Source organism: Megalobrama amblycephala, linkage group LG10 (genome assembly GCF_018812025.1).
Source record: "Megalobrama amblycephala isolate DHTTF-2021 linkage group LG10, ASM1881202v1, whole genome shotgun sequence".
Classification (NCBI taxonomy): Eukaryota; Metazoa; Chordata; class Actinopteri; order Cypriniformes; family Xenocyprididae; genus Megalobrama; species Megalobrama amblycephala.
Genome location: NC_063053.1, coordinates 30,142,675 through 30,159,506, shown reverse-complemented (window position 1 = coordinate 30,159,506; position 16,832 = coordinate 30,142,675). Strand labels below are relative to the sequence as shown.

Genomic DNA, 16,832 nt, shown 5'->3' with positions numbered 1-16,832 from the left:
TTTAGTTCATTGGCAAAATACAATGTAGAGACCATTTATGTTTTAAATTTTCGGTTCGTTATGAAACGGTGGCGGCGCACAGGGTCATTAATGGGAAACACTGAATGAATGAATGCTAAAGTTGTCGTATCAGTTGTTATCATAACAAAAACGCTTCAACCGGACCGAACGAGAGTCTCGAGGCCTGCCGCTGCGCTGAGTGAGTGACAGGAGGCTGCGATGTGCGTGAACTCGCTGTCATATGGATACTGTAGAGAAGCGGTATTGAACGGTTTAACATATTTTAGAGACATGTTTAGAAAAAATATATATTTTAGCAGCACTACTAAGGGGGAGGTTGCCGCTTGGTCTGGAGCTGAATTGAATATCACACTAATTTTGTGATTGGCTGTTATGTGGTGTGGGGCCAGGGTGGGCCAAGCCTCTGATTGGGTGGGCCAGGCCCACCCTGGCCCCCCGTGGAGCCGGGCCTGGTTCGCGGATGGTTTCATTATCTTGGGTGGATATAAAAGTATAAGAGTATAAGAGGATAAAAATAATAAAAGCAAAAATGTGTCTCCAAGTAAAGTCTAAGTGTGGGAAGCACTGATATTGTATAAAAAATATTTTATTATGACAAAATATTGGATCTGTGCATCAAGCCTTAAAGTGTAAATACATTTATCCTTTTTTGATCGTTTTTACAAAATCCATATTTTGCCTGCAGTCTTTGATGAGAATATAAATCTCATCCTGTTTACTGTTTCCAGGTCTGCAAATGAGCTCAGTTACAGGCAACGATCCAGACGTCATGAAACAGGTTTGCCATTTCTGTCTTCTCCATTCTTTCCCTTTTCATTCCTTCATCATGTCACTAATTGCTCTCATCACCCATTGCAGGTTTCGAATCAGAAGGCTCGTAACCCGGTTGACCGCTACAGTCTGAGTCTGGACGACGTGCGACTGTTTTCCCCTCTTCTCCCGCTAGGAACGGCATCAGTTCCAGACACCTCCGTCAGCTACGCGTTTGGGCTCCCGCACACCACAACCAGCCCATGTCCAGACAAATCTTCTTTCTGCGCCCAGCGCTCCACAAACTGCCTATCTCTGGACCTGCTGGATGATAACCAGATGCTGGAGCTTGTTCTATAAGAAACTGAGAGAACTGCAGCTTCCTGTTGTCTTCCTGTTTATACCGGACAGCAAAATGAAGACAAAACTGAAGTGTAAACAGGACACATTTTTAACAGGACTTTCATTAAAACTCAACCATACACTTAAATGTGTTTCTATGCTGTTCAACAGCAGGACAATATGAACAATTGTGGGTTGTTTTACAAATTATACATGTAGAATTTTGTTGATGAACTTTGTACAGAACTTGTTAATGGATAATCTTACAAGGAGCAAGGCATTCCTGCACTAACACTGTGTCGCATCAAGGTGTGATGCAAAAAAATCACTAATGATAAAATCTATTTCTTCCATGTAAATTCGAACTGGTCGCAACCTCAATGAGCAACAAGAAGGCCCTCCCATAGTGAACTTTCATTTGTCTAAATTCTGTTCTCTAAACATCAAAAGCTAAACATTTTTGCTTTTATTGTGGACACACCTTGTTAGGACATGGTGTAACAATAATGCTACAAAGTTTGTGGAGGAGCTTTCTCTGAAATACAGAATTAATACAGACAGAAGCTGCTGGAATAACCAGTTCTCTAAAAGGAAATCCTATACTCGTGCAATTTAAAGCCACGTTCCTTTAAAGTCGGCATGAAACGAAAGTTGCGATAGTCTTTTCTTCCCTGTTGTGACGTATATCAGAGTCAAACAGCTTCTCGAAGAAAAAAAAATGTAGGGCGGGAATTGATTTTGTCCATTGGGTATTGATTGGATCTTTGGATGGTTGTGGTTTGCTATTGGTCGATCTCATTTGAGTGACAGGTTGTCCCGCCCTTGTGCCAGTAAACACATCATTAGAGAAGAGATTTTGCTGCAAGAGGGAGGGGAAGTTATTTTGATTATGAGTGCACATTAATTTTTTTTTTTTTTTAATTCATTAAAAAATAATTAAAAATGTTGATATCTTTAAACAAGATTCCCTTAATATTGGACATTATTACAGGTGCATTATTAATGTCAGTAAACTCATTCAGCCATGTACAGTTTGAGTCATTTTCGATCATGAGAATTTTGTCGCATCATTCAAAGACACTGAACTTGCACCGCTTGTTCTCCTGTTTCAAAAACCATTGTGTACAGACAATACTCATGTTCCCTTACCTGAGTTACAAAGCACGTGTGAACCCGCTCAAACCAGCAATCAGGATTGAACAGAAAGTTAAAAGGTCAAACCAAAATATTTCATTTGTTTTTTGCAAGGTCTAACCATTGGTTTAATATAATAGCAAATAGTTTGTTATTTCCTACACAAGTAATGCAGAACTGAGATGAACTTTTGTCACAATAAGAACAAAGATTTTTTCGCTGTATATAGATCAGTGTTTGTTTTGTTCAGGATACATGGAGCTCTTTTGATTTTGATAATTACAAAATATACATCAAGCCCTCGGAGGTTGTCTAAATAATGGTGGGTGTCACTTCTTCATCTATGTATTGTAAACACACATCCTATTAAAAGCATGCCCATGTGTTCCTTTCAGTGAAAGGAAAAACTGAGAATGAACAGTATGAATAAACGTAGCTGGAATCTGTCAAGATATTTTTACTTTCCTTTTTTTTTTTTTTTTTAAAGGTATAGAAATATAATAAACTCATAAAGGCAATTAGCATAACAATAAGGGTTAGTGATATGATTGGTATAAATAATAATTATAATATCACTTAAAGGTGCCCTAGATTCAAAATTTGAATTTACCTTGGCATAGCTGAATAACAAGAGTTCAGTACATGGAAAAGACATACATTGAGTTTCAAACTCCGTTGCTTTCTCTTGCTTATGTAAATCTCATTTGTTTAAAAGACTTCCGGAAAACACGCGGATCTCAACATAACACAGACTGTTACGTAACAGTCGGGGTGTACGCCCCAATATTTGAATATGCCAGCCCATGTTCCCAACATTATGAAAGGCATTAGACAAGGGCAGCCAGTAACGTCTGGATCTGCACAGGTGAATCAACAGACTAGGTAAGCAAGAACAATAGCGAAAATGGCAGATGGAGCAATAATAACTGACATGATCCATGATAGCATGATATTTTTAGTGATATTTGTAAATTGTCTATCTAAATGTTTTGTTAGCATGTTGCTAATGTACTGTTAAATGAGGTTAAAGTTACCATCGTTTCTTACTGAATTCACGGAGACAAGAGCCATCGCTATTTTCATTTTTAAACACTTGCAGTCTGTATAATTCATAAACACAACTTCATTCTTTATAAATCTCTCCAACAGTGTAGCATTAGCCGTTAGCCACGGAGCACAGCCTCAAACTAGAGAATAGAGAATCAGAGAATCAAATATAAACATCAAAATAAATACTTTACTCACATAATTCGAAGCATGCATACAGCATGCACGACGAACATCTTGTAAAGATCCATTTGAGGGTTATATTAGCTGTGTGAACTTTGTAAATGTGCTGTAATATAATCGAGAGCTCATGTGGCAGGGAGCACGTGAATTAAAGGGGCGGCGCGCTGAAAAAATCAGTGCATAGTTAATGATGCCCCAAAATAGGCAGTTAAAAAAATTAATTTAAAAAAATATATGGGGTATTTTGAGCTGAAACTTCACAGACACATTCAGGAGACACCTTAGACTTATATCAAATCTTGTGAAAAAGCATTCTTGGGCACCTTTAACTCACTGTATATTTTCAGTTCAATAGCTGATATTGCTTGTTTTTTTTTGTGTCTACAATGGAAGTCAGTGATGAACAAAACTGTTTCGTACCAACATTCTTCAAAATATCTTCTTTTGTGTTCCACAGAAGAAAGTCGAAGGTTTGAAAAAAACCCCCCAAAAAAACGTAATATTCATTTTGGGTGAACTATCCCTTTATGAGCTTGAACAATTTGTTTGATCCATACTGAATCAATCCAAACAGCTTGGCTATGTCCGAAATCACTCTCTTGAGTAGGTACTTATTTCGAATAAGTACGTACTTTGTGATCACTAAGAAAGTATATTCTATATAGTAAGGTTGATTGAATGTAACCTGGACATACTACATTCAGCATATTGTCACAAAGCCACTTGAAGAAGACAAGAGGCCATTTTCTTCAAAGGGTTAGTTCACCCAAAAATTAAATTTCTGTCACCTTTTAACTTTTTTTAATTGCGCAAAAACAAAACAAAAATAACGACTTTATTTAACAAATTCGTCTGCTCAGTATCTGCTACCAGAGCTGACCAATACTGAGCTGCCATTTGGACGTAAACACTGAAGCTCTGTAACGAAAAAGCATAGCAGCATGACAGGGGACAGACGAATTTGTTGAATAAAGTTGTTATTTTTCTTTTGTTTTTGTGCACAAAAAGTATTCTCGTTGCTTCATAACATTAAGGTTAAACCACTGTAGTCACATCAAAGGTGTTATGATCACCAGTTGGAGTGCCCTAGTTAGTCACTAGAGGGCACTCCAACCCAGACTGTTCCTCACCACACTTTTGGACTTAATTTCCCATAACCCACTTCCCGGACTCATTATCCCTTCATTGCACCCAGCTGTCTTGAGTTTTGTCATTAGTGTCTGTCTATTTATACTGAGTTGTTTCTGCCTTTGTTTGTCAAGTGTTAATTTGTGTTACGTGCACTTCTTTATCCCTGCTTCTCTGTTTTGGTTTCCTGTTTCATGTATGGACTGTTTATGTGGATGTTTGACCCTGGCCTGGATGGATGATGATTTTGGATTGCCTGATTAAAACTGCATTTGGATCTTACCTTCTCGTCTCTGTGCTTTACGTGACAAAAGGTTTTAACAATGTCTTTTGTACCTTTCTGGACCTTGAAAGGTGCAATGTCGTTGTAGCCTATGGGTGCTTCTCAATATCCCTCCTCGTCTCCTCGCTCCTCCGTCCTCCATCCTATGACCCGGAAAACGATCAAGCTCAGCCATCTTGAAGGACATATCAATTCTCTAATTGCACCGCGAGGAGGCGAGGATCGAGGAGTGAGGAGGCTTTCTGAGGAGTCATGAGCGAGGATACACCGGTGCATCCTTTGCGGAAGTCTTTCTCGTCGAGAAACCTGACGCAGGCATAAATTCTCCTCCCCCTTCATATCTGTCACAATAATTTAAATGTATGTTTTACTTTTACAGTTTAAATAAACTTTATACCTCATATATTTCAACGGGGCATCTTGCTTTATTAATATTTATTATAATTTTTTAAATAACCAAACTTTAACAACATGTGGATAGATTCCTCGAGTGCAACTGATGACGCTTTGAAGTGACGCTAAAGAGAGCGAGGATATATCATTTCACTTGATTCAATTCCTCCATCCTCGCATCTTTTCCTTGCGTCCTTCCCTCGCATCCTGAAGGGGTGGAGCTAAGACGCGAGGAAAGGAAGCGAGGAAAGGAAACGAGGATGCACAAATAAGAATTGAGAAGCACCCCAGGTGTGGATCAGATACCCTCGGATTTCATCAAAAATATCTTAATTTGTGTTCCGAAGATGAACAAAGGTCTTACAGGTTTGGGACGACATGAGGAAACTAAATTTTTGGTTGAACTAACCCTTTAATGGATGTCAATGGAAGAGAGGCTTCACTACGCAAAATAAACGTAAAAAAAATAAAAATAAAAAATGCTGTTTTATAAGTTGCGTGACAGGTATGATTCAGTTTGCTTCACTGTGCTTATAATTAATTAAATAAATAAAACACATGGAAGCTGATTTACATGCACAACTTTTCCCTGAAATGTATTATTATTAATATTATTTGGAATATTTTTTGTAACATTTATTCCAATTTTGTATAAGCACTGGAACCAACAAGCCAAATATGCCTATGCTGATTTTATGTATATGTGACCCTGCATCATAAAACCAGTCATAAGGGTCAATTTTTTGAAATTGAGATTTATACATGAATAAATAAGCTTTCCATTGATGTATGGTTTGTTAGGGTATAGGACAATATTTGGCTGAGATACAACTATTTGAAAATCTGGAATCTGATGGTGCAAAAAATAAAAAAAATCACCTTTAAAGTTGAGCCCTTAAGTCCTTAGCAATGCATATAACTTACAAAAATAAAACTTATATATTTACAGCATGAAATTTACAAAATATCCTCATGGAACATGATCTTTACTTAATATCCTAATGATTTTTGGCATAAAAGAAATATCAATAATTTTGACCCATACAATGTATTGTTGGCTATTGCTACAAATATACCCGTGCGACTTATGACTGGTTTTGAGGTCCAGGGTCACATTTGTGACCTCCTGAATTATAATAATGGAATTATTTTTTATCTGAAATTCTCAGGGATATCTTATGATACTTTTACTGTATTTTGTGCTCATGGTGACCCCTGAAGAATTTGCTCTTGTATTTTGTGTCATTAATTCTGGTGTTGTTTCTTTATGTAGAGGTGTAACTAATTTACCTGATTTATCTTTGCTTAATCCAGTCAATACTGTGTGTGTGGTAAAAGCTATTGCCAATTTGTTGGTAAATTTATGTTTATAAAAGCTACTTAAATACTTTAATTGAAATAAAGCCTATTCCTGGCTTAATCTAACCTGGCCTAAATGTTTTAATGTCGGACCTCCTATTATTAGCCACCATGCGCCCTCTGCTGGCCGCAACGTTGCTCACACAGCGCATGCGTCAATCGTCACGTAATATTTCAGGAAGTAGACGCACCGGTTCACACGTGGGTAGGAGGCAAAACATCGAACCGGATTTTAACTATTTTGAAGTTGCGGATGTTTTTATCCAAAAATAGTTTATAAGGAAATGTCAAATTTTTTGATAAAAACCCTACTGTCCCGTTATCCCGATCCGGAGAATTTAATCAATAATTTGTGCTGGCCAAGCACTTCACGCCCCGATATAGAGAAGATTGAAGCTTTAACTGTTTTGATCAAGGAGCTCTCCAATAAATCACAAGAGGAGCGCTTTATTAGTAAGGTGCAGTCAGTTATATGGGATCAATGCGTGCCTCTACTGCAAATGATCTCCAGTGCAGATGATGGAGGTAAGGATCTGCTCAGCGCTGTGTGTGGACTCTTTGCGGTGTGTGTCAGTGTCTGTCAGGCTGATGATGTACCTGGGCAGGTCCTTCATGTCCTTCTGCAAGTGCTTATGACGAGAGATGATGGTAACCATGAAACCGACAGGCTTAACGTAGATGTTGCCATTGAAGTCACAGCAGTGCTGTTGTCTAGCATCTCATATGATGGAGACATCATCTCCAGGACTCTATCCTGCACCCTTTCCTGTGTCAAAGATCTTTCTGACTCCATCATTTCAAAAATCATAGTACGGATCTGGTTCACCATACTCAAGTCCTGCAATAAAGAAGCTGAATCAGAGGTTCTGCGTCAGATATGGGATGATTTGCTGTCATGGCATCAGAGAGATCAGACAGAATCAGCGTCAGCTCGGGTTCTGTTGTGTCTCACTGCTCTCTCCGACCACCTCTACTCTTCGGAAACCTCTCAGAACCGACCGGACCCTAGAAGATCTCAAAGGTTTTTTAGGGCAATTCAGGCCGGATTGACTCACAAGGACAGTGTGACCCGCAAACGGGCTCTTTACCTGCTCACCAGGTGTGTGGCACTGGCAGAGATCAAGAAAGAAGATGTGTTTACCAGCGAGGAACCTCATACAGGTAGGACGATGTTATAGTTTGTTTAACATGTTCTAACATTCTAACATTGTTGACACATGGCTTGGGTCATTGCAGATGAAATCCTGTTCAGATGGGCACCAGAAAAACAGCAGTTACTGAGAGAATTCTGGGAAGATTTTGCTCTAGTGTTAGAGACTCTAGAGGAGAACCAGGTAAGAATATTTTATTTAGAGTTTTAGTTTCTCAAAACTCAACTGATCTAAACTACCATACTAGTCATACTACTTCTGCTATTTATCAGTGAAACAGCTTCACGAACAATAAAAATGTAGGGCGGGACTTGTTTTTGTCCATTAGTTATTGTTTAGAATGTTGTGGTTTGATGTTGCTGTGATGTCATGTGAGTGACAGGTTGTCCCGCCCTTGCGACAGTAAACGCATCAGCAGAGAAGAAAAGATGGTGCTGTAAGAGGGAGGGGAAGATATTTTGATTAAAGATTATGAGGGAGCATTAATTTTGTATAATGAATTTAAAAAATAAAATACTTTTTTTTTTTTTTTTTTTTGTCCATTTTAAAGCAATGGTTCACCCAAAAGTTAAAAATTCTGTCATTAATTACTCACCCTCATGTTGTTCCAAACCCGAAAGACTTTCGTTCATCTTCAGAACACAAATGAAGATCTTTTTGATGAAATTTGAGAGATTTCTGTCCCTCCATTGACGGCTAAGCAACTACCACTTTGATGCTTCAAAAAGTTCATAAAGAGATCATAAAACTAATCCATATGAATTGAGCAGTTTAGTCCAAATTTTCTGAAGAGACTCAATCACTTTATATGATGAACAGATTGAATTTAGGCTTTTATTCACATATAAACATTCATCCACGCACACATCAGTTGTGGTAAACGGAAGCTCAAGCATGTTTGCTTGACGTGCGAGAACCAATGAGGTTCGTTCTCTTGTGTTACGCAAGTTTGAGGTTTGTTCAAGCAGGTTCGGTTGAGCTTCTGTTTGTGTTTGCTGAACAGTTCAATTCAATTCACATGTATTTGTATAGCGCTTTTCACGATACATATCGTTTCAAAGCAGCTTTACAGAGAATGTATGTCAACATTACAATTTAGAGAATGCAGTTAATAGCTAATAATGTAATAATTTAGGCATTTAATTGACAATCACTGTTGGCAGTTTAACTGAAGGTAGAAGAAATGAGCTCCTGGAAATAATGAATTACATATTAACAATAATTAGGATATATAGAAATTTGGGAAAGTGCATATTGATCCAGATGATTGCATCTTCAGAAGTCCTCGCAGGAGTTGGCGCCGTCTCTTCAAAGGTGTTGGTCATCTGAGGTCTTCTTAAGAGGCTGGATCCAAACTGAAGCTGATGTACTCTCTAGAAACAGAAAAGCAAATGGAGAATAATTAGTGTAGCTGCTGTTCATAACATTAAGCAAAGATAGTCATGTGCAATTGATCTGATATGAGATGCATTATGTGAATGCTTGGCTAAAGAGATGCGTCTTTAATCTAGATTTAAACTGGGTGAGCGAGTCTGAGCCCCGAACATTATCAGGAAGGCTATTCCAGAGTTTAGGAGCCAAATGTGAAAATGCTCTCCCTCCTTTAGTGGACTTAGATATCCTAGGTACAACCAGAAGTCCAGAGTTTTGTGATCTTAAAGAGCGTGAAGGGATTGTAGGGCGATAGAAGATCGGTTAAATACACAGGAGCTAAACCATTTAGAGCCTTATAGCTCAGTAGCAACAGTGTTTATATGTGAACAAAAGCCTAAATTAAATCTGTTCATCATATAAAGTAAACTATCCCTTTAATTTCATGGTGACTTTAAGAATTGTTTTTTTAAAAATTCATATTGATCGACCAGCAATCTAAATATATTTGTCAGATTATGGAAAAAAATATTTGTGAACTGCATTTTATGTTGACTTTACTATTTTGATTATACTGTATATTTATTTTTTTAAGATTCACGTGATTCGACCCGTACTCAACAGGATTGACATGCTTGTTGAGACAACGGCAACTGATATTCAAGGTTGGTCATGATTCTTATGTTGCAGTACAGTATCAGTTTTCCTCTAATTTGTCTTGAATCTGTTCTGTGACTCTCTTCATAATCAGGTGGGCTGTTTTCTCCATCCTGGCTGCTGTGTGTGTACCAGCGCATGTTTCACAGTGAGAACAAGGCAGTAATGAAAGAAGGAGTCAATCACCTGTTAGAGCTGAAAGCACTCCATCGTTCTGCGTTTGCTTTGGCATTCTCACAGGTATCCATCCATGAATTTTAAACCCTGTAAAATCTGACATATGAATTAATAGTCCGAAAAATCTGTCGTTTTTTTAATGGAACAGTATATCGAACATTAGACAAAATCTAAAAAAAAGTTAGCATATAGTGTTTTTTGCGGAGTATCATATTTTATACATCAGACTTATATGGCCCATCTAGTAATATAGGTGGAAAGGTGAAAAGTTTGTAAAGTAAATCAAAGAGATCTCCTTCAGTATGGCAGAGTACTTACATAAAATGCACACAAATGTCAGTTGTCACTCTATATCTCCAATAATATATCTTCTTAGTAAGATGATATTTAAATGTTTAGTTTTATGATCAAAGCACTTTAGTTTTTATTGTGGAGGGCAAAACATAATGCAATGCAATAATGATATAGAGATGATGAACAAATAAACATTCCTCAGAAGCGTGATATATCATATTTGACTCGCATATTAACATGATTTTTATAAAAAATATTTTTTTATAATAATGTAAATCCAAGTTGCTTCAGTCCAGTAAATATTACTAACAATACAAAATGTATTCTTATATTTACCTTATAAAAATCAATAAATATTAAACAATCTGAAAGGGTTGTAATGTGTATAATTTGTATTAATTTAGTATAATTCATAATTGCACAGAAGACTTGTGGTAGATTGAGCAAAAAAGGATGCTCTGCAAAGTTTTGATCATGTTGATAATTTAGAGGCCTTAGAAATTCACATAACAAATAGGCTTTATAGGGATTAGAATCATGGGATCTTATGCTTTTTAAGATTATGGAAGTAAAATAGTTTGTGAATGCATTTATTGATAATGAATGTTCTTCTGGTTGTCAGTTTGTTATCGGCCCTCTCATGGATGTTCTTGCAGAGAGCTCCCTCTATCACAGGTACTAGTTCCCTGGTGATAAAATTCATAGCAGGTGAAGTTTAATTATATAATACAGTTAGATTGGTCTAAAAAAAATGTTGTTTTTACAGGGCACCACAGCAGAACATCAGAGATTGTCCAGAGCTGGGAGTGAAACTCCAGATCTTTGTGGTGAATTTCTTCAGCAGTTTGCCAGAAGAGAACAGAGGTAAAGAGGGCCAGTGTATGTTTGTGGACATGGGCTATTAAATAAATCTATGAAAAAGAATTCAGGTTATTTTGAGCTGATTTGAATTGTGCAATTCAGGTTCAGTGTTGCTGCAGCTCATTCAGCGGTTGGGTTCACGGCAATGGTGCGCAGTGCCCCTGCTCTTTCTGTCCCAGGCCCTGTTCTGTCTGTCTCCTTGTCCTTTACTAGGATCTGATGGACTCAATGCGTTCAGGTACAAACTACTAGCTGCTGGTATCACATGATACTGCAATTGGAGAAATATAGAGAGAGTTAAAGGGATAATTCAAATTTTTTACTCACCCTTATGTCTTTCCAAACTTTTGTTTCTCTTCGGAACAGAATATTTGTAATAAAATCTTAGAGGTTTCTGTCCCTCCACTGAAAGTCTCCTCACCTGAAAGTCTTGATGATTCAAAACATTCATAAAGAGATTGTTGATCGCTTATAGGATGAACAGATTTAATTTAGGCTTTTATTTACATATAAACATTGATCAGCAAACACAAACAGAAGCTTAACTGTACTTGCGTGATGCGAAAATGAACCTCATTGGTTCTCGCATGTCAGGCAAGCATGCTTGAGCTTCCTTTTACCAAAATCAATGTTTATATAGAAGAAAAGCCTAAATTCAATCTGTTTATCATATAAAGCAATTGTGTCCTCAGAAGACTTGGATTAAACCGCTCTATTCATATGAATTTATTTTACAAGGGTTTGGGTGAATAGACTTTTAATGGAGGGACAGAAATACCTCAGATTTCATTAAAAATGTCTTCATTTGTGTTCCGAAGGTCAAAAATGATACAAAATGGATGTGAAGATCAGTTGCTTGGTGAAAGCACGTCTGTTATTGCCTCAGTAAAACGTGTTTGTAATTCACATGATCTGCTCATTGTAATCTCATGTTGTTTTTTTCAGAGAAGTTCTGCGCTGTACTATGATCACTCACCAGGTTCTTTTGAGAGGAGCTTCACAGTGTTTTCTGCTCCATGCTGCTCTCTGCCTGACAGATGTGGTACTGTACAGCAGCTTTTTTCCTTCAGATCCTTAAAGCAGAACTAAGTAACTTTTTTTACCTTCATAAATAGTTTTCTAAGTCCTTACGATGGTTAATTGACTTGTAGTGGTGTGTTTGAGGCGAGCACTAACCCCCTCTGGCACGTCTACGCCAGAAAACAGCACTTGCGAGTTGAGCTGCGCCGACCCGACACAATCTCACCTCATGTTCGCGTTCACAAGAGAGTGACAAAATGCTTTACGGTAATTCAAAAACAATGTATATATTATAAGACAATTTCGAAAATTACCCACCTCCATCGAAATTTCTTGTACTGTATTTGCAAAACTACTGCGCTGGTGAGCGTTGTAGTCGTTTTAGTCCAGAGCTGCGCTTGGAGTATTTACGACAGTGTGATTCACTGAAGGAACCTGTAGGGGGAGCTTCGCAAATCTTACTGAGTTCCGCTTTAACCCAGTACAGCCTGATATGAAATAATAGTTAGAATAGTTTGTAGAATAGTCATTTTTTAAATGGAGCAGCTAACTTTTAGACAAAAAAAAAAAAAGTTAACATATGTTTTTTTTTTTTTTTTTTTTTTTTTGTATATATATATATATCTACAGTACAGTCCAAAAGTTTGGAACCACTAAGATTTTTAATGTTTTTAAAAGAAGTTTCGTCTGCTCACCAAGGCTACATTTATTTAATTAAAAATACAGTAAAAACAGTAATATTGTGAAATATTATTACAATTTAAAATAACTGTTTTCTATTTGAATATATTTCACAAAGTAATTTATTCCTGTGATGGCTAAGCTGAATTTTCAGCATCATTACTCCAGTCTTCATTGTCACATGATCCTTCAGAAATCATTCTAATATGCTGATCTGCTGCTCAAGAAACATTTAATGTGTACAATTGTACAAAATATTTGTGTACAGTATTTTTTTTCAGGATTATTTGATGAATAGAAAGTTCAAAAGAACAGTGTTTATCTGAAATCTAATCTTTTGTAACATTATAAATGTCTTTACTGCCACTTTTGATTGATTTAATGAATCCTTGCTGAATAAAAGTATTCATTTCTTTCATTTCTTTTCAAAAAAATAAAAATAAAAATTCTTACTGACCCCAAACTTTTGAACGGTAGTGTATAATGCTACAGAAGCTTTGTATTTCAGATAAATGCTGTTCTTTTGAACTTTCTATTCATCAAGGAATCCTGAAAAAAAAAAAGTACACAACTGTTTTCAACATTGAAAATAATCATAAATGTTTATTGAGCAGCAGATCAGCATATTAGAATGATTTCTGAAGGATCATGTGACACTGAAGACTGGAGTAACGATGCTGAAAATTCAGCTTTGCATCACAGGAATAAATTACTTTGTCAAATATATTTAAATAGTACACAATTATTTTAAATTGTAATAATATTTCACAATATTACTGTTTTTTACTGTATTTTTAATTAAATAAATGTAGCCTTGGTGAGCAGACGAAACTTCTTTTAAAAACATAAAAAATCATAGTGGTTCCAAACTTTTGGACTGTACTGTATATATTTGATAGTACATCTGGATTTTATGGCCAATGTAGTCTGATATAGTGAGAATGTGAAGCAAAAAATAATAATAATTGCAATTTGGTACAGGTGTTGTTATTCATATGTCCAAAATATAAGATGAAATTCTCATAGCTTGTAATGTAAATGTAATGTAGCTTGTAATGTAAAATGAATAAACATTTAAATGTTTAGTTTTATAATCCAGGCTCTGTAGTTTTCAAAACTTGAAATGATTGAGAGATACACATGAATCGCATATTAACACGACATATAAATGATGCATGCATGGATAATCGGTTGTTCAGTCCAGTAAATGATCATCTTGAAATGTTACTAACAATATAAAGGTATTCTAAAGTTATTGTTTACTTTATAAAATCATTTGATGGCAAAACACGTGTTCCATGACCTGAATGTGGACATTTTACTTGCTAAAAAGTATGAGCTATCAATCAGATGACAGAAGGCATAGAAGATTGTGTACAACAGGTTCTTCAACAAACTTTTGATAATGTTGACAGTTTAGAGGCTTTAGAAACTCACATATTAAATATGATACTGTTGGCTTTATAAATTGGCTTTATATGACCTCATTAACATAATTTCTTATCAAAATGTTGTCAAGATGCGCAAAGTGTGAATATGCACAAGTACAACTGAGAATTAGGAAATAGCACTGAAAAACCTACAGTTTTGTTTGATACAATGAGTAATTCAGCTCACAATCTGTTATGATTATTGCATTATGTAAAGTCAAAATAGCTCATTAATGATCAGACAGGATAGATATCTAAATGATTTTCTTGTTTTGGCAGACAACTGTATCTCTAGATGAGATATTTGGTTTCCTTGTACATTTTCGAGCTGATGAGTCTCTATGTCGGGGTACAGCACTTTGGAAAGAGGTAAACTCAAAGTCTGCTAACTAAACCAGAATTTATAAGTCATGCACAAAATGCAAAGTATTTGATCTTAACTAATATTCACAACGTACTAAAGTTCAAACTTTGCTCCCATCACAGCTGTGTAATTGGCTCCAGACTAATGAAGGCCGTTTTCGTTTGACTGATGGCGATTTAGGCTCCTCTGTTGAGCTTCGCACTGCAACTTCAAACAGTAAAGGAGCTTCTATATTCATCTATGTCCAGCAGCGACTGAAGACCTTCCTCACAGTTCCAGCCAACACAGGTGAGAGACGGCACAACACTTTGGCCAAATTGGACATGTTTCTACAACATCCTTCATCAATTCAACATCCTTTATCAATTAACATTCCTGTCAATACCTCGCTCACGGCAACTATAATAATATATAACCATAACGGCAGGAACAATACTGTTGGAATCACTTTCGGAATTACTTTTTCCAGCTTATAAATGATAAAAACATTGACAGCCATCCATCATTATACCAAGTACCCCCATTCAGAAATCCCAATTCAGACACATTTGAGCATTATGCCACATTTCTTCTTGCATTTTGAGGTGAAGATCAACTACACTATTCAAATATGTGGCACCACACATTTTCCACCAAGCATTTTGCTAGTTCTGTCAATTGATTTAAAAAATAATCACAGATTTTTCTGTAATTAATCACAATTAATCTCACCTAACATTAAAATTTGTAATATAATTTTATATACATATTTTCACATTGACTCTCCACATTAATGTAGGAACAGCATAAAAAAGATATAATATAAATATTTGTTTAAAGGTGCCCTCGAAAAATTGAATTTATCTTGGCATAGTTGAATAACAAGAGTTCAGTACATGGAAATGACATACAGTGAGTCTCAAACTCCATTGTTTCCTCCTTCTTATATAAATCTCATTTGTTTAAAAGACCTCTGAAGAACAGGCGAATCTCAACATAACACCGACTGTTACGTAACAGTCGGGGTGTACGCCCCCAATATTTGCATATGCCAGCCCATGTTCCCAACATTATGAAAGGCATTAGACAAGGGCAGCCAGTATTAACGTCTGGATCTGCACAGGTGAATCAACAGACTAGGTAAGCAAGAACAACAGCGAAAAATGGCAGATGGAGCAATAATAACTGACATGATCCATGATATCATGATATTTTTAGTGATATTTGTAAATTGTCTTTCTAAATGTTTCGTTAGCATGTTGCTAATGTACTGTTAAATGTGGTTAAAGTTACCATCGTTTCTTACTGTATTCACAGAGACAAGACTCTCGTTATTTTCATTATTAAACACTTGCAGTCTGTATAATTCATAAACACAACTTCATTCTTTATAAATCTCTCCAACAGTGTAGCATTAGCCGTTAGCCACGGAGCACAGCCTCAAATTCATTCAGAATCAAATGTAAACAATACAACAGTATACAATACTCACATAATCCGACGCATGCATGATGAACACTTTGTAAAGATCCGTTTGAGGGTTATATTAGCTGTGTGAACTTTGTTTATGCCCTGTTCAAGGCAAGCGTGAGCTCTGTGGGCGTGGAGCACGAGAATTAAAGGGCCAGTAGCCCTGAATCGGCTCATTTATAATGATGCCCCAAAATAGGCAGTTAAAAAAATGAATTAAAAAAAATCTATGGGGTATTTTGAGCTGAAACTTCACAGACACATTCAGGGGACACCTTAGACTTATATTACATCTTTTTAAAAAAAGTTCTAGGGCACCTTTAAAGCAGAACTAAGTAACTTTTTTTACCTTCATAAATAGTTTTCTAAGTCCTTATGATGGTTAATTGACTTGTAGTGGTGTGTTTGAGGCGAGCACTAACCCCCTCTGGCACGTCTACGCCAGAATACAGCACTTGCAAGTTGAGCTGCACCGACGCGAAACAATCTCGCCTCATGTTCACATTCACGCAAGAGTGACAAAATGCTTTACGGTAATTCAAAAACAATGTATATATTATGACTTTATAAGACAATTTCGAAAATTACCCACCTCCATCGAGTGTACTGTATTTGCAAATTACCCACCTCCTCTTTCTTGTACTGTATTTGCAAAACTACTGCGCTGGTGAGCGTTGTAGTCGTTGTAGTCCAGAGCTGCGCTTGGAGTATTTACGACAGTGTGATTCACTGAAGGA

General features: G+C 36.6%; 2 protein-coding genes across 7 annotated transcripts in view; both read left to right on the top strand.

The window, feature by feature from the left end:
• zgc:172136 (uncharacterized protein LOC566376 homolog) overlaps window positions 1-2,697 on the top strand; it is a 35,095-nt gene extending 32,398 nt beyond the window's left edge. For all 4 annotated transcript variants that reach the window (XM_048205739.1, XM_048205736.1, XM_048205737.1 and 1 more), the window contains 2 exons: window positions 750-799; window positions 880-2,697. In XM_048205739.1, the coding sequence (XP_048061696.1) occupies window positions 750-799; window positions 880-1,131 (302 nt within the window). In that variant the 3' untranslated portion in view covers window positions 1,132-2,697. The remainder of the gene's footprint in view (window positions 1-749; window positions 800-879) is intronic.
• Window positions 2,698-6,776: 4,079 nt separating this feature from the next.
• tarbp1 (TAR (HIV-1) RNA binding protein 1) overlaps window positions 6,777-16,832 on the top strand; it is a 33,004-nt gene continuing 22,948 nt past the window's right edge. For all 3 annotated transcript variants that reach the window (XM_048205733.1, XM_048205732.1, XM_048205731.1), the window contains exons 1-10: window positions 6,777-7,801; window positions 7,877-7,974; window positions 9,758-9,827; window positions 9,914-10,059; window positions 10,913-10,965; window positions 11,057-11,154; window positions 11,254-11,389; window positions 12,097-12,193; window positions 14,562-14,651; window positions 14,769-14,934. In XM_048205733.1, the coding sequence (XP_048061690.1) occupies window positions 6,925-7,801; window positions 7,877-7,974; window positions 9,758-9,827; window positions 9,914-10,059; window positions 10,913-10,965; window positions 11,057-11,154; window positions 11,254-11,389; window positions 12,097-12,193; window positions 14,562-14,651; window positions 14,769-14,934 (1,831 nt within the window). In that variant the 5' untranslated portion in view covers window positions 6,777-6,924. The remainder of the gene's footprint in view (window positions 7,802-7,876; window positions 7,975-9,757; window positions 9,828-9,913; window positions 10,060-10,912; window positions 10,966-11,056; window positions 11,155-11,253; window positions 11,390-12,096; window positions 12,194-14,561; window positions 14,652-14,768; window positions 14,935-16,832) is intronic.